Source organism: Bombina bombina, chromosome 4, assembly GCF_027579735.1.
Source record: "Bombina bombina isolate aBomBom1 chromosome 4, aBomBom1.pri, whole genome shotgun sequence".
Classification (NCBI taxonomy): Eukaryota; Metazoa; Chordata; class Amphibia; order Anura; family Bombinatoridae; genus Bombina; species Bombina bombina.
The window spans coordinates 688,851,668-688,874,722 of NC_069502.1; the positions used below are offsets into that span (position 1 = coordinate 688,851,668).

Here is a 23,055-nt window from a genome sequence, read left to right on the forward strand (position 1 = left end):
GTATATGGGACAAAAAATGTTGTGTGTCGTTTGTCAAAGACGCACTCAGAGGTTGCAAAGATTGTCCTTATTTAGGACATAGTCAAATAGTAAATAAGGGTAGGGGAAAATGGATCTTAGGGAGAGGGAAACCCAACAGGTCAGATGAAAACACAAGGGGTATAATGCGCAACAGGCCTCGTCATTTGGGGGGGGGTTAGGAAGGAGGGGGGGAAATAAAAAAAAATCAGTGACTATGTCCAATTATAATACAGATATTGCTCACAAATAGGTAGAACAAAGATATTTATAACTGGTTTTAATATACTCTGTATATGCGAATATAACAACAATATATCTAGAAAATCAATAGATATTTTCAGTAGCTTTTCTCCAAAAACAGTGGTTCTAACTTTTAGAGTTACTCTAGAGGGTATGTGCTTATGGCTGGCCCATTAGAAAAGGCTCATATGAGGCTAAACTGTAAAACAACTTACATCATTGTCAAATGCAAAAATTGAAAACATAAAAGATAACATTACAGTAGTAATGGTAGAACCGAGGGGACAGGGTTACATTGGGGGGTAAACAGAACAGAACATTTTCTTTATGCAACTTAACATACAAACTTCTGGTAGAAATATCAATAATACTAAACAGTTCATGTGCTAAACTTGCAGGGCCGGACTGGGAATAAAAAGCATCCCTGGAAAAATATGAAGACCAGCCCTGTTTTCTATCGAGATGGTAAAATGTACATGCCCCATTTTTCTCAAAGTGGATTACTGGGACACTCCTTCCCCAATATTTTTGTCACAAATTTAATTATATTACTTTGTATTAAATAAAAATGTCAGATTGATATTATATAGCAACCCTACATCCCAATTGCACCCCTTTCCCGTTAAAGTGTAGCTTTCCAACCCCAGCTGCTGCAGCCCACCAGGAAATCTCCTGGTATCCTGGTAGGCCAATCCGGCCCTGTAAACTTGGTTACAGACCTGGGTGGCTTTGGGAATCCATATTGCCCAAGATATAGTCAATGGTGGAAAACCTTGTTTGGAAAATGTCCCACAGTAGTTGTGGTTGTTGATCCTCATTCAGGTTTGATTAGGATTATCCCCCTGAGCTGTATCTGAGGAAGGTAGGTTGTCTGGGGTCGGAGGTGTTATGCCCAGTGTGGAACAGAAAGAGCCCAGGTCATCCAGAGATCTGTACAGTGCCTTTTTGTCTCCAGTAGTTGCTATTAAGCATGTTGGGAACCCCCAACGATATGGGATTTTGTGATCCTGCAAAGTAGAGGTGAGAAATTTTAACTCCCTACACTTCTGAAGGGTTGCAGGACTAACATCCGAGAAAAATTGAAGTGTGAAGCCAGCATGTTGGATAGGATGTTTATTTCTACTGTGTTGCAGGATCTTTTCTTATCCTTGTAGTTTAGCAGCCTGAGGATAACATCCCTTGGTAGTGCTTTTGAAGATGGTTTTGGGCATAATGCCCTATGTGCTCTCTCGATGGTAACCTCAGGTGACATAGGAGTTCCCTTAAGCAGTCGAAAGAGACCTTGGAGATATCCCTGCAGGGCAGTAAGGTTGATAGATTCGGGGATACCCCATATGCGAAGATTGTTACGCCGGCTGCGGTTGTCCAGATCTTCTATGCGGTCTGTGACAGATCAGAGACATCCTTGCGTAATTCGCTAAACAGGGTTTTAATTTCAGATACAATTTCTTTGATGTCTTCCTTCGAGGAAAGGGTTTTTAAGTCCTCTTTAGTGACGGAGGTACAGCAGCGAAAATAGGTCCATGCACTGTATCATCAAGTTTAGGGTCATGCGGCATAGGGTTTTCTTCCGTTGTATGCGTTTCTGCGCCCTTTAGATAGTGGCTCATATTCCTGGTTTTAGGTCCCTTATCAGGGATACTAGGTTTTTTCTGCGCCATTTGTGTATATTTCAGGCTATAATGGGCAAAGAGGAGAAGCTTGCACACGGGCTGTCCGCCAATAATGCAGTATTACAACTAGTTGCAGAGTAAATAGAGATTACCAATTGGAGTCCTATATGGTACTATGTTGTGGTGATGGCGCCAAAATTTTCTCCACCCAAGGGAGACTATGCTATCCAAGGGCGCCTCTTTTTTTTTTTAACCCCCTTTTTTCTTTTGGTTCCCCTTTTTATGAGGTATGCAGTCTTATAGTTAGGTAGGATATACAAGATGGATCCACTCAATTACTGTATGCGTCACCTAAGACCCTTTTGTTAAATATGATATATGATGCGACTGAGGCTTATTGCAATTGGTGGCCCTAGTTCTGTCAATGTGGACTCATTAAAGTTTATGTTGTCCCCCTTGCTTATAATTGCGCCCAGTTCTGTACCTACAGGCACGTACCATGCACAAGGAAGTATATGCGTGGGTATGACAGGCACAACAGGCTCATTCAAATGTCGGGCTAGATTCAACCCTGCAGATGGGCCAATTAACACACGTTCATGAGGTATATTTTCCGGATTCTAAGTTTAAATGTGGTCCGTTCTTTTGGTTTTCTATTTTCCCCTCCTGCAGTGTGGCAGTGCTGCTCCGATGCCGTGATCTGAACTGCGACACAGCCCGCGGCCCACCCGGGTGATCGGATGCTGAAATAGCAATATGCAGCTCTGGGTAGGTGAAATTACAAGTCCTGCCTTGCTTTAGGATCCCCTCGGTTCATTGGGTAAATTGAGGTGTATGATTAGCCTTTATATTGGCTTTGACTGTATTAGGGCCAACTGTCAGCTTGGGAGCTCTAGCAAGATGCGGCCATTCTCCTATATGGCCAGGCTCCGCCCTCTATATGACATGAATTTATATTTTGAAAAATAGAACTGGAGAATGTTATATTGTCATAAATCTAAAGACTTTGGGGTATATTTATCATAGTGCGAGTGGACATGATACAATGTAGTGTATCATGTCCGCCGCACATCGATAAATGACGACAGCATACGCTGTCGGCATTTATCATTGCACTGCTGGTGCAATGCCGCCCCCTGTAGATTCGCGGCCAATAAAAAGAGAGAAAGAGTATAATACATTTCTTCCCCTTAAAAATGTACATATTAATATATACTTAAAAGTTAGATGAAAGACATTACTGGGAAAAATATATTTTTAATATTTAATCCCTATCCACCCCACTTGCTAATCATAAATCATGTAATATAGTTAAAGCAGAAAACATCAAAGGCAGATATAAAACCTCTAGGTATGCATGTACATAGGGTAAATATCCAATACATTGCTCTCTTAAGGCCGTCTCCTATGCTTTACATTTCTGCTTTTTAAATAAAGATAGCAAGAGAATGAATAAAAATTGCTAATATGAGTAAATTAGAAAGTTGCTTAATATTGCATGCTCTATCTGAATCATTAAAGAAAAAATGTATGTTTAGTATCCCTTTAAAATGCCCTGGAGACTTGGATTATTCTTTTGGATCAGACACAGGAATTTTTCTTTCATTAAAAGTATTGTGTGTAGTAGAGCTCCCCGTTTACTTTGTATACAAAGTGACTTTGTTGTTTTGACTTTTGCAAAATTGCCTTTATACTGTGCTCTATATTTGTTAAACCTCAGCACACATCTCTGTAGTCACACGCCTGCTTCTCACTTTATTTGTGTGGGCTCTAAACAGTTAATTGAGCTGGTTTAAGCACTGTTATATTTTCCTGGACGTTATTATCACCTATCTAAGACCCAAGGAAGTTACGTTAAGAAGCTTTACCTCTACTTGAGACTGTCTTATTTATATATATTTCAGTTTTATTGCCTGAGGAAACGACCGTTGTGTGGTCGAGAAACGCGTTGCTATCAATAAATATTTGTCAAGTCTTTATCAGTCCGGAGGCTGTTCAGTTCGTTTTCCTTTTTGCCAGTTCCAGTTGGGACGGCGTGCCTTCCGTGTGCTGCACATGGTGTCCTCTTATATCAGCCAAGATTACGCTGAGAATTGGCACTCACGAGACAATCAACTGTTACAGCCGGAACGATCCGGACTATTGTACCTGCAGCCGGAGATCAGTGAGCTGACCACTGCAAAGTGTCAGCCTGCCGTTTTGCACCTATTCCCGGACAGGTGCCATCGCAATTGTGAGTGATATTTTATACAGCTTTCATTGCTTTTATATTCAGAAAACACTATGAGGCACCCTTTTTTCTTTCTTTAATTTCATCACAGGTGACCTCCACATCAGGTCGTTGAAGCAGAGCTTGTCTGACTCTCAACATTCAACTATTTGAACTTATTTTGAATGTATCCTTATTCTGGATTGTGACCCACAGCACCATCAATGCGTATTCTGGGACAATCTATACACACATTTTCTAAGATTGTTGTTCTCTCAGATATTATCAGAGATATTTCACATGTTTTTGAGGTTCTATTGAGACTCATTGATATATATGATCTTTATTTTAGAAGATTTGCTTTATAATAATTACTGTTTGAGATTTCCCTTTTCTACCGGGTCTGGAGGGAGTGCCTGACACTAGGCACGCCCTCCAGCCCACAATCCCATTTACCAAGCTGCTATGGCTTCAGGACACCCAAATGGCTTCCAGTCTTTAGAACATTCCATGCCATCCTATCAGCCCTAAAGCCCATCAAAATTAGGACGGCATGGAACATTCTAATGGCTGGAAGGGGTTAAACAATATTGTAATGATGATGGTCGATAGTGGAGATATGTTACACCAAAAGCTAAATGTAAGACCTTTTTGGTCTTCTAAGTACCTTTATTTATGATTTGTGGCTATTTTTTTAATAAAAGCACAAGCAATTATTAAAACAATTAAATAAAACACACGCTTGATTTTATATCTGCAGAGAAGCTTGATCCTTTATTTTGGGCACTGTGGTATAATTATCAATATAATTTGTATGCTTCATGAGACTGAAAGAACACTGTTCCACTCTCACTAACCATTTTTATTTTAAAATCTTTGCCTGCCTGAAGTTATTAATGAAACGCCCAACATAATTTATGTAAGCAGCCTGAAAATGGCAAAACTGGAAGTCACAATGATAAGTCTGTATTACTCCATATTCAAGTATAACTTTTACACTTTTGTAATTATAGATGATTTATATAGAAATATATCACAGGGAAAGATTGTTAATTTATCCTATCAACACTTTCCTTTATAAAAAATATTCCTACTATTTTGTAAAGCAACAGACCCCTGAATTGATAAAAAAACATGAAGTATCATAACTTTCTATCATTACTTTTTGGTTCATAACAATCATCACAAATCCTAAAAAGTCATTAGAATGAAGTTCTTTATTAATATATATTAATTTGAAGGTTCATTATGTTTCCTAGCTATCTATAGTCATGGGTTCTAATTTGTCTATAAAAGTGCCATTGAGTTCTGCAGACAATTTTCTTGCAGCTGTCCCTTTTTTTGTTCCCATTTTCGCAGCTTCTTCTATGGTGTTGGTCAATGGCATTCCTAATGTTTCAGGAAGCATAAGGGTGAGTATTCCAGTCAGAAAGGCCATAATTCCAACCAAAAGCTGAAACACAATATAATATTCCATTATGCAGTAATTGTTTTAAAGAACCAGTCAATACAGTAAATTTGCATGATCAACAAAGACAAGACAATACAATAGCACCTAGGTGCATATTTATCAAACTCCTTATGGAGCTTGATGCCCCTTGTTTCCAGCGAGCCTTCTAAAGACCGCTGCTCCATAACTTGTCCGCCTGCTTGTGCATTTATCATTGCGCAAGATTTTCTGTTGAAATGCTTGTGCAATGCCGCCCCCTGCACATTTGCTGCCAATCGGCCACTAGCAGGGGGTGTCAATCATCCCAATCATATCTAATCGGGATGATTGCTGTCTGCCAAGTTAAGGAGCAGCGGTCTTAAGACCGCTGCTTCTTAACTCCTGTTTTGGAATAAGCAGCATCCGCTGCTTAATAAATTGGCCCCATAAAATTAAAAATTTCTTAAAACGCAGTCCTTACTAAGTGGAGAGAAAATGGCTCTCATCTTCATGTATGGTGGGCATGTCCCAGAATACAAAGTCTTTGGACACAGGTATATCAAGTATGCATTTGGAGTTCCATTATGAATAGATAATTTTTTTATGCTCTTAGCAACTTTTTGCCTAAGCCATAGAAATTACTGTCAATTACAAAATGTAAAAATAGTTTTTGAGATGCAGGTCAACTTGAATTTGTATTGGAAATATGGGAGGCATGGACTGAGCTTTGACATATTCATTAGGCTTTTGTTTGGATTTGTGTAAAAGGTTAACTTCTCAGAAGTTCTGATAACCAACATCCTTGTTAAGTGTGATGCATTTTAAAGTGATCCCATCAATGAGGAGAAAACACTCTTCTCCTGGTGAGACTCCAACTTTATATAAGAGTATTGGGCTTAAAGGTATATGATGGAATATATTGACTAAGGACCAGATTACAAGTGGCCCACTTACTGTTGCACTCAAGCAAAATCGTGTTTTTTGGCGCATATTACAAGTTGAAAGTAAAATGTAATCGCACAAGCACAATCACATTTTACGCTTGTCGCGTAAGCATGACTGAAACCCATACATAAACACTGTATAGATATACTGCATGTATATATTTATATATATATTTTTTTCTTTTTCTATGGATTATTTAGTTTTTTGTTACAGTATGTATAATCATTTTTAATAATTATTGTTAATTTTTTAAAAATATTTTATATGTAATACTCCTATTAACACATTGAAGTTAGCAATTTTTCATGTGCACTAACCCGAGATCGAGTTAGACCTAAATTGTGAACCCTGATGCACATTATGCATATTTTACATTCTTTGTTCTTCACATAAAAATTACATTTCTTTCTATTATTAAATATATATTTCTATATATATGTGATACTGTTAATATAAAATAGATATCTATACCTATATAGCTAAAGGAAAAGATATACAGGTATAGGTATATACAGATATATATCTAAATATGTATTTACAATAAAAAATTACATTATCCTGTATGTGAAGAGCATTGCAATGTGAAATATGATTAACTTTTGTTGGGTTAGCGCGTGAGCAATAGGTTTTTTTCTTCTGGGCTCTACATTGACTTTGATGGGGAGAATAGGTTAACCCGGTCACGATATTTGGTAAGTGTGCATCAGGTTTCGCACACTCACAAACGTTTTACTTTCAACTTGAAATACACGCACAACCAATTTATACTTTCCGATAAATGTATTTCTTTTGGGCTGATGAGAGTCCACAGCTTCATAACATGTGGGATACATTCCAGCCTATTAGGAGAAGGTCAAGAACCCTTCCTCCCACTTTCTCTCCCTCTCCAGTTTACATATTGCCAAGCAGAGGAGAGAGAAAGATAGAAAGGTAGGAAAAGACAGAAAGCAGGGTTTTGAGGTACAAATGAGAACTGTCACCCATATACGAAAAATTAGCCCAAAGGAAATACATTTATTGGTAAGTATAAATTCTGTTTTCCTTCTTAGCTGATGAGAGTCCATAGTTTCATAACATGTGGGATACAATACCCAAGCTGAGAGTTCATGTTAGGGACGGGTGGGACAAAATTTGGAAAAGGTGTAAAGGAAAGACCAAGTTGCCGCCTTGCAAATCTGTTTTAAGGACGTATCATCCTTGAGAGCCCAGGAAGTAGATACTGATTTCATAGAATGAGCAGTTATTCTTTTCGGTGGCAGTTTTACTGCAAACAAGTAAGCCTTACGAATAATATGCTTGAGCCAGGATGAAAAGGTTACCGCTGTAGCTTTTTGATTTTTCCTAGGACCATAGTAGTGAACAAATAAACTGAAAGTTTTTATAAAGTCTTTAGTATCCTGAATATAGAATTTTAAAGCTCTTTTTAGAATGCTTTGGAGCACCTCTAAAATCTTCAACCTCTCTCCTTGGAGGCCAAGAACAAACTAGAGAGGGAGAGGAAGTTGGAGTGACTAAAACTATGTCAGGGTTCTTGAAATTCTCCTGATAGGCTGGAATATATCCCACATGTTATGAAGCTATTAAGCAAAAGCTTACTTGTAGAGAAGTTTACTCTCATTCAAAAGCACTAAATACAGGGAGTGCAGAATTATTAGGCAAATGAGTATTTTGACCACATCATCCTCTTTATGCATGTTGTCTTACTACAAGCTGTATAGGCTCGAAAGCCTACTACCAATTAAGCATATTAGGTGATGTGCATCTCTGTAATGAGAAGGGGTGTGGTCTAATGACATCAACACCCTATATCAGGTGTGCATAATTATTAGGCAACTTCCCTTCCTTTGGCAAAATGGGTCAAAAGAAGGACTTGACAGGCTCAGAAAAGTAAAAAATAGTGAGATATCTTGCAGAGGGATGCAGCACTCTTAAAATTGCAAAGCTTCTGAAGCGTGATCATCGAACAATCAAGCGTTTCATTTAAAATAGTCAACAGGGTCGCAAGAAGCGTGTGGAAAAACCAAGGCGCAAAATAACTGCCCATGAACTGAGAAAAGTCAAGCGTGCAGCTGCCAAGATGCCACTTGCCACCAGTTTGGCCATATTTCAGAGCTGCAACATCACTGGAGTGCCCAAAAGCACAAGGTGTGCAATACTCAGAGACATGGCCAAGGTAAGAAAGGCTGAAAGACGACCACCACTGAACAAGACACACAAGCTGAAACGTCAAGACTGGGCCAAGAAATATCTCAAGACTGATTTTTCTAAGGTTTTATGGACTGATGAAATGAGAGTGAGTCTTGATGGGCCAGATGGATGGGCCCGTGGCTGGATTGGTAAAGGGCAGAGAGCTCCAGTCTGCCTCTGACGCCAGCAAGGTGGAGGTGGAGTACTGGTTTGGGCTGGTATCATCAAAGATGAGCTTGTGGGGCCTTTTTGGGTTGAGGATGGAGTCAAGCTCAACTCCCAGTCCTACTGCCAGTTTCTGGAAGACACCTTCTTCAAGCAGTGGTACAGGAAGAAGTCTGCATCCTTCAAGAAAAACATGATTTTCATGCAGGACAATGCTCCATCACACGCGTCCAAGTACTCCACAGCGTGGCTGGCAAGAAAGGGTATAAAAGAAGAAAATCTAATGACATGGCCTCCTTGTTCACCTGATCTGAACCCCATTGAGAACCTGTGGTCCATCATCAAATGTGAGATTTACAAGGAGGGAAAACAGTACACCTCTCTGAACAGTGTCTGGGAGGCTGTGGTTGCTGCTGCACGCAATGTTGATGGTGAACAGATCAAAACACTGACAGAATCCATGGATGGCAGGCTTTTGAGTGTCCTTGCAAAGAAAGGTGGCTATATTGGTCACTGATTTGTTTTTGTTTTGTTTTTGAATGTCAGAAATGTATATTTGTGAATGTTGAGATGTTATATTGGTTTCACTGGTAAAAATAAATAATTGAAATGGGTATATATTTGTTTTTTGTTAAGTTGCCTAATAATTATGCACAGTAATAGTCACCTGCACACACAGATATCCCCCTAAAATAGCTATAACTAAAAACAAACTAAAAACTACTTCCAAAACTATTCAGCTTTGATATTAATGAGTTTTTTGGGTTCATTGAGAACATGGTTGTTGTTCAATAATAAAATTAATCCTCAAAAATACAACTTGCCTAATAATTCTGCACTCCCTGTAGATCACCACTTGTAATCTGGGCCTAATTTTGAGAATTTTGAAAATAGTTGGACACTGTTATTTGGAAAACAATTTCTTTAATGCTATATGTGTGCTCGTAATTTTGTTTTTGTTATTAGAGAAGGAATTTTGCTTTACTTAAAATGTATGTTATATTATTATTATTATTATTATTATTATCGGTTATTTGTAGAGCGCCAACAGATTCCGCAGTGCTATTGGAAATATATGTTATGTTTCCTCCTTAGATGGAAAGTCAAAAATAAACTTTCATGATTCAGACAGAGCATGAAATTGTAAGACACTTTTCTGTTTTGCTGTCAAATTTACTTAGTTCTCTTTGCATTATATTTTTTGTTAAAAGCGTATGTACATATTCTCAGCAGCAGTGATGCACTACTGAGAGTCAATTGGTGATTGGTGGATACACACATTTGTCAACATGTGTTTTCAAGGGTTAAACACATAGTCCTATGCAACAACATTAACAATAATGAAATTCTCCAATAAATTAGAGCATTTTCATTTTTTCTTAAAATAAGTTTAAAAATTATTTGAAAAATCTCAGTCATATAGTTCTTAGCTGCTGTCAAATTCATCATTTATACCTGAGGCATGAATATCCAAACATCTGTGAGGTAGACACAAAAGGGGGCAACCACACTACCCATACGACATATCATGCTTCCACTACCAACTGCAAGAGACCTAAAAGAAACCATAAGAGATTGATTTACGGATATAAAAAAATAATCTTATTATTATTTATTAGTTATCTGCATAAAATAAATTCCTCTGAATATGGAAGAAGGTGGCCGCTTTATTTAAAAGAATAAATGTAGCTCCGAAAATAGCTGAACGGCACGAGCAGCCGCCTTCTTCTGCATTCAGAAGTATCCAAAACCTCCTAAAGCACATATCTGTTATTTATAATTACAAATAAAAGAAAGTAACAGTTATAGCCATCACTGCTAAATCATGTGTTCTATTTCTTGTCTTCAGAATCTTTGCAACTGAAATGGACTATGCCATCCTGAGTCTGTGGTTTATATGCTGCCTTGTTATTAGAGATGGGCGAATGTTTTGCAACATTCAAAAAATTAAACAATTTTTTTTATTTTTATTGAGGTTACAAAATATACAAATAGATGCAGGGTTACAGTACAATCTTACACTTGAGTATATGAGAGCAGTTTTCATAGCTGTTACTAGGTTCTATCTTATATACAAGAGTTTTAACATGTAATATAGTACTTTTAAGCTGATATAATATAAAAATAGAATATGCAACAATACACTTCGTATATAGTATAATATATAAATAAGATATAACTCTCCCAGTCGTAAGCACATCAGTTTGTAAGTAAGCAAAAAAAAGTATATTCAGCATCAAACCACTTTTATATTTGAATCCAACTATTTCCTTGTATGTTGAACGGCCGATCTTTGGGCCATGATCATTGAGAATATAGATAGGTGGGAAAAGTTATGTCTAGTTTACAGTGATAAGGGAGATATTTGGAGCAACAGAGGCAAACTATAATGTATTAGGACTAGTTGTAGGTGATGTGTAGATTTAGATAGCAATCATTTTTGGATTTTAGTATTGGTTGGTGAAGTAATGATATACTATAGATTATCAAGTCACCTAGGGAACATTTTATAGCCTTTTGCCTCTGTGGTAAAATGTTTGTTAATAATAGTAATTTGGGAGAATGGGTCGCAGGATACATTTTCCTCTGTTTACAAGGTAAACAATATTCGGTGGGGAGGCAGAGTTAATGGCAAAAAATAAAAATATTGAAGTTCTTTATAGGGTAAGGGTAATGGAGGTACAAAATGACTGGTTTCAGTTCACTAACTTACAGACCATTTTTCAGAATTAGAGTATCAGTATCATATCATCTTACATTAAGTCTAAATACACAAAAAGCGGAGCTTTACAACTATAACTATCCTAAATATAATTGCCTATTAAACTAGTTTCTTGCAAGTGATTGCTTGTCAGCAGATTGCTCCTGTCATTAAGATCGTAGAACAGAACTCTAAGAAATATGCTGTTACATCAGTAATGTTATTTAGCCTATAGTGCTCATATAGATTGTGGAAAGTCAACCTCTGAGTGTACCTATAGATTGTGTTAACTGAGACGTAGTAGTGAGCATGTGAAAATACTAATATGTACATTGCCTTAGGGTGTAGGGGCTATTGTCAGAGAAAGAGGATACTAATAAACGATAATACATTATCGGCTAGATTACGAGTTTTGCGTTATGAGTGAAAAAGCTTCATAACGCTGCTTTTTCACGACTGCTGCTATTACGAGTCTTGTAGGTATAGCTGTACCGCACACCTTTTTGGCCGTAACACAACGTAACTACCGCACCTTTCAAAAAGTCCTTTTTCAATGGGACTCCCATAGCGCCGGTATTACGAGTTTGCCTGTCCGGCCAAAAAGTGAGCGGTACAGCCTATAACTACAAGATCTGTACCGCCACCTGAAAGTCAGTAGTTATGGGTTTTACGTTACAGAGCTGTAGCATAAAACTCATAACTAAAGTGTTACAAAGTACACTAACACCCATAAACTCCCGCATCGCAAACACTAAAATAAAATTATTAACCCCTAATCTGCCGCTCCGGACATTGCCACCACTATAATAAACATATTAACCCCTAAACCGCCGTACTCCCGCATCGCAAACACTAGTTAAAGTTTATTAACCCCTAATCTGCTGCCCCCAATGTCGTCGCCATCTACATGCACTTATTAACCCCTAATTTGCTGTCCCTAACATCTCTGCAACCTACATTATTGTTATTAACCCCTAATCTGCTTCCCCCAAAATCGCTGCCAGCTAACTACACTTATTAACCCCTAATCTGCTGCCCCAATATCGCCGCCACTTTACTAAAGTTATTAACCCTTAAACCTAACCCTAAGTCTAACCCTAACCCTAACGTAACCCTAACACCCACTAACTTTAACATAATTAAAATAATTCCAAATAAAAATTACAATTAATACCTAATTTATTCCTATTTAAAACTAAATAATTACCTGTAAAATAAAGCCTAAGCTAGCTACAATATAACTAATAGTTATATTGTATCTAGCTTAGGTTTTATTTTTATTTCACAGGTAAGTTTTTATTTATTTTAACTAGGTAGATTAGTTATTAAATAGTTATTAACTATTTACTGACTACCTAGTTAAAATAAATACAAAGTTACCTGTAAAAAAAACCTAACCTGTCTTACACTAAAACCTAACATTACACTAAAATTAAATAAATTAAATTAAAAAAAAAACATTTATGTAAATTACAAAAAATAATAAACACTAAATAACACAAAATAAAAAAGAAATGATCAAATATTTAAACTAATTACACCTAATCTAATAGCCCTATCAAAATAAAAAAGCCCCCCCTAAAATAAAAAAAACCTAGCCTAAACTAAACTGCCAATAGCCCTTAAAAGGGCCTTTTGCAAGGCATTGCCCCAAAGAAATCAGCTCTTTTACCTGTAAAAATAAATAAATACAAACAACCCCCCCAACAGTAAAACCCACCACCAACACAACCAACCCCCCCAAATAAAAACCTACCTAAAAAACCTAAGCTCCCCATTGCCCTGAAAAGGGCATTTGGATGGGCATTGCCCTTAAAAGGGCATTTAGCTCTTTTACATTGCCCAAAGTCCCTAATCTAAAAATAAAACCCACCCAATAATCCCTTAAAAAAACCTAACACTAAGCCCCGAAGATCCACTTACAGTTTTTGAAGACCGGTCATCCATCCTCATCCAGCTGGGAGAAGTCTTCATCCAAGAGGCAATAAGTCCTCAACAAAAGCCGGGAGAAGTCTTCATCCAAGCGGCAAGAAGTCGTCCTCCAGGCGGGCAGAAGTCTTCCTCCAGACGGCATCTTTTATCTTCATCCTTCCGACGTGAAGCGGCTCCATCTTCAAGACATCCGGCGCGGAGCATCCTCTTCTTTCGATGGCTATTGAAGAATGAAGTTTCCTTTAAATGACGTCATCCAAGATGGCGTCCCTTGAATTCCGATTGGCTGATAGAATTCTATAAGCCAATCGGAATTAAAGGGTAAAAAATCCTATTGGCTGATGCAATCAGCCAATAGGATTGAGCTTTAATCCTATTGGCTGATTGGATCAGCTCGCGGCTGGATGAAGATGGATGTCCGGTCTTCCAAAACTGTAAGTGGATCTTCGGGGTTAGTGTTAGGTTTTTATAAGGGTTTATTGGGTGGGTTTTATTTTTAGATTAGGGACTTTGGGCAATGTAAAAGAGCTAAATGACCTTTTAAGGGCAATGCCCATCCAAATGCCCCTTTCAGGGCAATGGGGAGCTTAGGTTTTTTAGGTAGGTTTTTATTTGGGGGGGTTGGTTGTGTGGGTGGTGGGTTTTACTGTTGGGGGGTTGTTTGTATTTTTTTTACAGGTAAAAGAGCTGATTTCTTTGGGGCAATGCCCCACAAAAGGCCCTTTTAAGGGCCATTGGCAGTTTAGTGTAGGCTAGGGTTTTTTGTTGTTTTTTTTTTTATTTTGATAGGGTTATTACATTAGGTGTAATTAGTTTAAATATTTGATAATTTCTTTTTTATTTTGTGTAATTTAGCGTTTATTATTTTTTGTAATTTAGATAAATGTATTTTTTTAATTTAATTTATTTAATTTTAGTGTAATGTTAGGTTTTAGCGTAAGGTTAGGTTTTATTTTACAGGTAAGTTTGTATTTATTTTAACTAGGTAGCTATTAATGTTAATAACTATTTACTAACTAGTCTACCTAGTTAAAATAAATACAAACTTACCTGTAAAATAAAAATAAAACCTAAGATAGCTACAATGTAACTATTAGTTATATTGTAGCTAGTTTAGGGTTTATTTTACAGGTAATTATTTAGTCTTAAATAGGAATTATTTAGGTAATAATAGCAATTTTTATTTAGATTTATTTTAATTATATTAAAGTTAGGGGTGTTAGGGTTAGGGTAAGACTTAGGTTTAGAGGGTAATATATTTATTTAGTGTTAGTGATGTGGGAGACCAGAGGTTTAGGGGTTAATAACTTTAGTATAGTGGCGGCGGCGGCAACGTTGTGGGGCGGCAGATTAGGGGTTAATAAGTGTAGGTAGGTGGCGACAACATTGGGCGCGGCAGATTAGGGGTTAGTAAGTGTAGGTAGGTGGCAACGACATTGGGCGCAGCAGATTAGGGGTTAAAAAGTGTAGGTAGGTGGGTCGGCAGATTAGGGGTTAATAAATGTAGGTGGGTGGCGGTGACATTGGGGGCGGCAGATTAGGGGTTAATAAGTGTAGGTAGGTGTCGGCGATGTCGGGGGCGGCAGATTAGGGGTTAATAAGTGTAATGTAGGTGTTGGCGATGTCGGGAGCGGCAGATTATGGGGTGTTTAGACTCAGGGTTTATGTTAGGGTGTTAGGTTTAAACATACATTTTGTTTCCCCATAGACATCAATGGGGCTGTGTTACGGAGCTTTACGCTCCGTCATTGCAGGTGTTAGGCTTTTTTTAGCCGGCTTTCCCCATTGATGTCTATGGGGAAATCATGCACGAGCACGTCAAACCAGCTCAAAGCAGCGCTGGTATTTGTGTGTGGTATGGAACTCAACACTGCCATATTGCCCGCAAACGCCAGTTTTTGGAAAACCTGTAATAGCAGCGCTATTAAAGGTGAGCGGTGGAAATAACTTGCAAGTTATTACCGAGCCACTCATAACACAAAACTCGTAATCTGGCCGTATGTAAGTAAAGGTGAAGTCAGCATGTCTCATACTTAGAGTATCAATCTGGATAAAGCTAGGCACTAATTATAATATTTGAAAATGCTAGGTTTTCCCAACAAATTAATATATGAGTAGTTTCCAAACTAGAGTCAGGGGGCATTGCATCTATGTGTATTACAGCCTACAGATAATTAGTCACGTTAGAGGAGGCCCCCCAGCTAGGTATATATATATTATAAAGCCGCCTTTAAAAAGAGAAGGTTTACCGCAGTGTAGTATAGGGATGTGCTCTATGAATAATTAACTAGTGTAGTGAACAGTCATGACGAGCCATATAATGTCTCTTTACAATTTTACTAGTGACATTTTACTAGATAGCCACTAACACTCCAGACAAAAAATATTAGTGCAATAAACCTTCAGAAAATTGTTAAATTAACATACACATGACTTTCCTTATTTTATATGTCCCTATAGCTAGGGCATAATGTAAATCTCCAGTACATATAGGCTTAAAATTATATATGCGACAGGTAAAGATCTCAAAATTTAGGGCATAACCCGATAATAGACAAGTTGAGCGAAATGGAGTTTATATTAAATAGAATAATAACATCAAAAACAAGTTCAGGTTTGGAGACAAGCCCAAATTGGTCAGGATCAGGAACAGTGTAAATATTATAGTTATACATACTCAACATATGTGCAATAGTGTCTAGGAACTATCATAGGTGAAGGCATACAATTATTACTATTTAAAACTTAAAGGGACAGTAAACACCAGAATTTTTTTGTTTAAAAAGATAATCCCTTTATTACCCATTCCCCAATTTTGCATAACCAACACAGTTATAATAATATACTTTTTACCTCTGTGATTATCTTGTATCTATGCCTCTACAAACTGCCCACTTATTTCAGTTCTTTTGACAGACTTGCATTTTTAGCCAATCAGTGCTGACTCCTAGGAGCTTTACGTGCCTGAGCTCAATGTTATCTACAGTATATGAAACACATGAACTAATGCCCTCTAGTGGTGAAAAACTTTCAAAATGCTTTCAGATTAGAGGCAGTATTTAAGGTCTAAGAAATTAGCATATGAACCTCCTAGATTTAGCTTTCAACTAAGAATACCAAGAGAACAAAGCAAAATTGGTAATAAAAGTAAATTGGAAAGTTGTTTAAAATGACATGCCCTGGTATTCTCTGAGTTCCGGAGGAGGAGCACAGGTGTGTGGTCAGGTGTTGCACCTGCTCTGATCTTCCCTCCTGCAAGCCGTTGGCGAGACTCGCGCCCAAACCCTCTGACCGTGGGCGGCTGGGATAGCAAGAAACTACCGCTGCTGGAACTCTCATAGTGCCTTAACATTGCACTAGTGCTGTGCAGTGCAGCTACTGATAGGGCCTGATCCTGACTAAAAATATTGATATACCTGTCTATATATCACCACAGGCTCTTACTCTCCAAAAACCATAACCAAATGGAGCTTTAACCTGAATTGTAACGGAGCAGGTGTATGTCCCTACACTAAGGCTAACCCCATGTAAACACGCATCAGACATCCAGGCTCTGGCCAAAAGTGGACTCTGTCTAACACCCGGTGTATTTGCGGGTCATATGTTACCTGGAGGTGCTGCGATTCCTGATCTGTGATTGCTCTGTGGCCGGGCGGGCTGCCGCTGCCTCTACTCCTTCTCCCTCTCTCTGCTCTTGGAGGGGGGCTGGGCTCTACGTGGAGTGGTCCTGGCGTTGTGTCGGCTGTGGCGTCCCTGAGCCTGAACACACGGGAACGTGCTTGAGGAGCATACGAGACCTACTGCTGTCCTACTACTCTCCCTCTCCCACCGATGCTGCGAGAGAGGTGAGATTTACCTGTTGCGTCCTGGTGCGCTCCTGCCGGTTTCTGGCTGCCTCCTTGACTCGCTTGCTGGTCGGGCTCCATGGACGAGTCTCTTCCTGCTGATTGGACTCTGTTTGCAGACTTTGCTTTCCCGTACGGGCACTCTCCCTCCCACCGGTGCTGCGTGAGGGGGAGCTGCTGTGACCTGAAAGGATTGACGCTGCTTCTGGGGCTCGGCAGGTAATTTGGAAGGGCTCTGTTCAAGCAGATTTTTGGGACACTAGGGCCTAGATTTAGAGTTTGGCGTTAGCCGTGAAAACCAGCGTTAGAGGCTCCTAACGCTGGTTTTAGGCTACCGCCGGTATTTGGAGTCACTCAAAATAGGGTCTAACGCTCACTTTCCAGCCGCGACTTTTCCATACCGCAGATCCCCTTACGTAAATTGCGTATCCTATCTTTTCAATGGGATTTTTCTAACTCCGGTATTTAGAGTCGTTTCTGAAGTGAGCGTTAGACATCTAACGACAAAACTCCAGCCGCAGGAAAAAAGTCAGTAGTTAAGAGCTTTCTGGGCTAACGCCGGTTTCTAAAGCTCTTAACTACTGTACTCTAAAGTACACTAACACCCATAAACTACCTATGTACCCCTAAACCGAGGTCCCCCCACATCGCCGACACTTGAAAAAAAATTTTTAACCCCTAATCTGCCGACCGCCACCTACGTTATACTTATGTACCCCTAATCTGCTGCCCCTAACACCGCCGACCCCTGTATTATATTTATTAACCCCTAATCTGCCCCCCTCAACGTCGCCTCCACCTGCCTACACTTATTAACCCCTAATCTGCCGACCGCAAAGCGCCGCCACCTACGTTATCCTTATGTACCCCTAATCTGCTGCCCCTAACACCGCCGACCCCTATATTATATTTATTAACCCCTAATCTGCCCCCCACAACGTCGCCTCCACCTGCCTACACTTATTAACCCCTAATCTGCCGACCGGACCTGAGCGCTACTATAATAAAGTTATTAACCCCTAATCCGCCTCACTAACCCTATCATAAATAGTATTAACCCCTAATCTGCCCTCCCTAACATCGCCGACACCTAACTTCAATTATTAACCCCTAATCTGCCGACCGAATCTCGCCGCTATTCTAATAAATGTATTAACCCCTAAAGCTAAGTCTAACCCTAATACTAACACCCCCCTAAATTAAATATAATTTAAATCTAACTAAATTAATTAACTCTTATTAAATAAATTATTCCTATTTAAAGCTAAATACTTACCTGTAAAATAAATCCTAATATAGCTACAATATAAATTATAATTATATTATAGCTATTTTAGGATTAATATTTATTTTACAGGTAACTTTGTATTTATTTTAACCAGGTACAATAGCTATTAAATAGTTAAGAACTATTTAATAGCTAAAATAGTTCAAATAATTACAAATTTACCTGTAAAAGAAATCCTAACCTAAGTTACAAATAAACCTAACACTAGACTATCAATAAATTAATTAAATAAACTACCTACAATTACCTACAATTAACCTAACACTACACTATCAATAAATTAATTAAATACAATTGCTACAAAGAAATACAATTAAATAAACTAGCTAAAGTACAAAAAATAAAAAAGAACTAAGTTACAAAAAATAAAAAATTATTTACAAACATAAGAAAAATATTACAACAATTTTAAACTAATTACACCTACTCTAAGCCCCCTAATAAAATAACAAAGCCCCCCAAAATAAAAAAATGCCCTACCCTATTCTAAATTACTAAAGTTCAAAGCTCTTTTACCTTACCAGCCCTGAACAGGGCCCTTTGCGGGGCATGCCCCAAGAAATTCAGCTCTTTTGCCTGTAAAAAAAAACATACAATACCCCCCCCCAACATTACAACCCACCACCCACATACCCCTAATCTAACCCAAACCCCCCTTAAATAAACCTAACACTAAGCCCCTGAAGATCATCCTACCTTGTCTTCACCATACCAGGTTCACCGATCGGTCCAGAAGAGCTCCTCCGATGTCCTGATCCAAGCCCAAGCGGGGGGCTGAAGAGGTCCATGATCCGGCTGAAGTCTTCATCCAAGCGGGCCAGAAGAGGTCTTCCATCCGATTGAAGTCTTCATCCAAGCGGCATCCATCCGGAGCGAAGCGGCAGCATCCTGAAGACCTCCACCGCGGAACATCCATCCTGGCCGACGACTGAACGACGAATGACGGTTCCTTTAAATGACGTCATCCAAGATGGCGTCCCTCGAATTCCGATTGGCTGATAGGATTCTATCAGCCAATCGGAATTAAGGTAGGAATATTCTGATTGGCTGATGGAATCAGCCAATCAGAATCAAGTTCAATCCGATCAGCCAATAGAATGCAAGCTCAATCTGATTGGCTGATTGGATCTGATTGGCTGATTGGCCCGCTTGGATGAAGACTTCAGCCGGATCATGGACTATTTAATAGCTATTGTACCTGGTTAAAATAAATACAAAGTTACCTGTAAAATAAATATAAATCCTAAAATAGCTATAATATAATTATAATTTATATTGTAGCCATATTAGGATTTATTTTACAGGTAAGTATTTAGCTTTAAATTGGAATAATTTATTTAATAAGAGTTAATTAATTTCGTTAGATTTAAATTATATTTAACTTAGGGGGGTGTTAGTATTAGGGTTAGACTTAGCTTTAGGGGTTAATACATTTATTAGAATAGCGGCGAGATTCGGTCGGCAGATTAGGGGTTAATAATTGAAGTTAGGTGTCGGCGATGTTAGGGAGGGCAGATTAGGGGTTAATACTATTTATGATAGGGTTAGTGAGGCGGATTAGGGGTTAATAACTTTATTATAGTAGCGCTCAGGTCCGGTCGGCAGATTAGGGGTTAATAAGAGTAGGCAGGTGGAGGCGACGTTGTGGGGGGCAGATTAGGGGTTCATAAATATAATATAGGGGTCGGCGGTGTTAGGGGCAGCAGATTAGGGGTACATAGGGATAATGTAAGTAGCGGCGGTTTACGGAGCGGAAGATTAGGGGTTAATAATAATATGCAGGGGTCAGCGATAGCGGGGGCGGCAGATTAGGGGTTAATAAGTGTAAGGTTAGGGGTGTTTAGACTCGGGGTACATGTTAGAGTGTTAAGTGCAGACGTAGGAAGGGTTACCGCATAGCAAACAATGGGGCTGCGTTAGGAGCTGAACGCGGCTTTTTTGCAGGTGTTTGGTTTTTTTTCAGCTCAAACAGCCCCATTGTTTCCTATGGGGCAATCGTGCACGAGCACGTTTTTGAGGCTGGCCGCGTCCGTAAGCAACTCTGGTATCGAGAGTTGAAGCTGCGTTAAAAATGCTCTACGCTCCTTTTTTGGAGCCTAACGCAGCCTTTATGTGGACTCTCGATACCAGAGTTATTTTTATGGTGCGGCCAGAATAAAGCCGGCGTTAGTTTTTCGGGTCGTTATCGACAAAACTCCAAATCTAGGCCAATGACTGCTCACTACTTTGGTCCTCAAATTCTATCTGAAAGACTCTCTGGTTATATATAAGGATTATTTATCCTACGGAGAAGATAGACTAATGTAAAAGAGAAACATGTGCTATGCTATTACTTAGCGGGACCACAAATCATGTTTTCGCTCTCTTTCTCCTTATAGAATACTGTATTCCAGCTCTGCATATATAGTATAAGATTGCTAACTTCTTTTACCCTGCCATGTTACTGTTGTATTTGTCTCAACCTAACAAATAGAGATATTAGTCTTACTTAATTGACTTATATTACCTCTGTTACATCTACTATATAATTCATAGGGTATAAATGGGTTTTCTCTTTATAGGGAATGTACCATGATACTTGATTGTTTCACATAAATTTGTTTAAATCTGTAAATTTGCACCAAGTAGTGTTAAAATATGCCTCGGGCACTGGTTGCATAGAAATGATTTACATACAAACCAGAGGCATGTTAATAGCTTATAAGAAATCTTCTGTCTTAGATACACACAAGGATAACAATTAGGGCATTTTCTAGTCAAAGAAGTACCTTAAAAGCTGACCTTTCTCTAAAGCTATAAAATACTGTTCTGATCTCTTTTGACCTGAGGTTTGAATTGTTAAAAGCTGTTATCAGCTTGTTTTCCTTTTTTTTTCTCTCTCTATCTTTTACAGGGAATGTAACATAATACTTGATTATCTTATATAAGGTTGTTCAAAGTTCTCAAACTTGAGCTAAATTGTGTTACAATCTGCCTTTGGGCACCAGTTACATAGAAATTACATATAGTTAAAAAAACAGAGGTGTACCAATAGGTCATAAATAAAAGGAAAGAGGAAGAGGGGGGAAGGGGAAGGAAGAAAGGGATAGAGTTTGGCCTTGTCACAATATCAATACATATAATTAATAATTGTATATAAATTACTATCGTGGGCTTCTCTGTGTTTGGATATATCTCCTCTTGTCGCCAATATGACTGACTTTATCTCACTTAGTTCACGCTCTTTTTTTCTCTTAATAGAGGAGAAAATAAAATAAGATAAAATAAAATAACAAAGCGCACCCTTTTTCACATATCCCCCACATCCCCTCCCCTCCTGATTGGGGGTTTCTTTTTTCCCCCTCGAATAGCTTAGGTTTGCCCTTTTTTTTTTTTTTTCTTCACTAATATATGAATACATTTTTACATTCACAGTCTAGAACTTCACCTTCAGCCATGTCGGCTAGACAGAGGGATAAAAAACATAGAACCAATACAGAGCCCGCAGGTGAGTCACAATTGGTATCCCGAGACTCACCAAATTTACTTGAGCATACTGACTTACAGTCTTTAGTTCTAAATATCTCGGCTGCTCTTGCACGTCCTCAGCCCTTATTAAATTACAGAATAAAGTAGAAGATCTCGAAAACCGCGCTAGGCGCAATAATTTAAAAGTAATAGGGGTACCTGAGGGAAAGCAGTTTGAGGATTTAAATAAATTCATAACAAAAACACTACCAGCTCTATTGAATATACCCCAAACTTATCCAAATATTATTATAGAGAGGGTACATAGGCTAGGATCAGCATCTCTCTCAAAAGAAAATATGAGGCCTAGGCCAATCATAGCCAAATTCCTGAACTACCAGGATAAGATCACGTTCTTACAAGCCTTTCGTAAAAATCAGCCCATACTACTTTTTTTTTTTTTTTTTTTTCTTTCTTTCTCTCTTCCCTGTTTTTTCCCTTCTCCCTTCACTATCCTCCCTCTCTGGACCTAGATTTCTTATATAATGACTGGGATTAAATTTACCTCCTGGAATATAGGAGGTCTTACATCTCCTATTAAAAGAAAAATGATAATTTCGTACTTGAAGAAAATAGGTACCTCTATTGCCTTTCTACAAGAAACCCATTTGAAGACTCAAGAAATCCTTAAACTTAAATCTTCCTGGGTTAAGGAGGTTTTTTTTCCCTCTAGTTCTAGGCGAAAAGGTGGAGTTGCTATTCTTCTGGGCAAAAAATTTAATTACGAGATAATAAAGAGTGAGTCAGATGAGGAGGGAAGATACATCATATTGAAAATTAAGGTTGCCAATGTTCTGTATACTTTATGTAATGTATATGCTCCAAACGTTTTTAATCTCTCATTTTGGGATACACTTCTGGCCAGACTTATGACATGTGCAGAGGGTTTCTTGATATTAGCTGGTGATTTTAATATGGCTCCTCAATACCCAATTGACAGAATGAGGCAGCAGCCTTTAGCTAATAAAACTAA

General features: G+C 38.5%; 1 protein-coding gene across 1 annotated transcript in view; it reads right to left on the reverse strand.

Annotated features, from left to right (window-relative positions):
* Positions 1–4,829: 4,829 nt before the first annotated feature.
* The window catches only part of SLC22A16 (solute carrier family 22 member 16), a 288,147-nt gene continuing 269,921 nt past the window's right edge, over positions 4,830–23,055 (reverse strand). Inside the window, exons 7-8 of the mRNA XM_053710857.1 lie at positions 10,265–10,364; positions 4,830–5,536 (exon numbers count right to left, since the gene is read on the reverse strand). Coding sequence (XP_053566832.1) covers positions 5,339–5,536; positions 10,265–10,364 — 298 coding nt within the window. The 3' untranslated portion in view covers positions 4,830–5,338. The remainder of the gene's footprint in view (positions 5,537–10,264; positions 10,365–23,055) is intronic.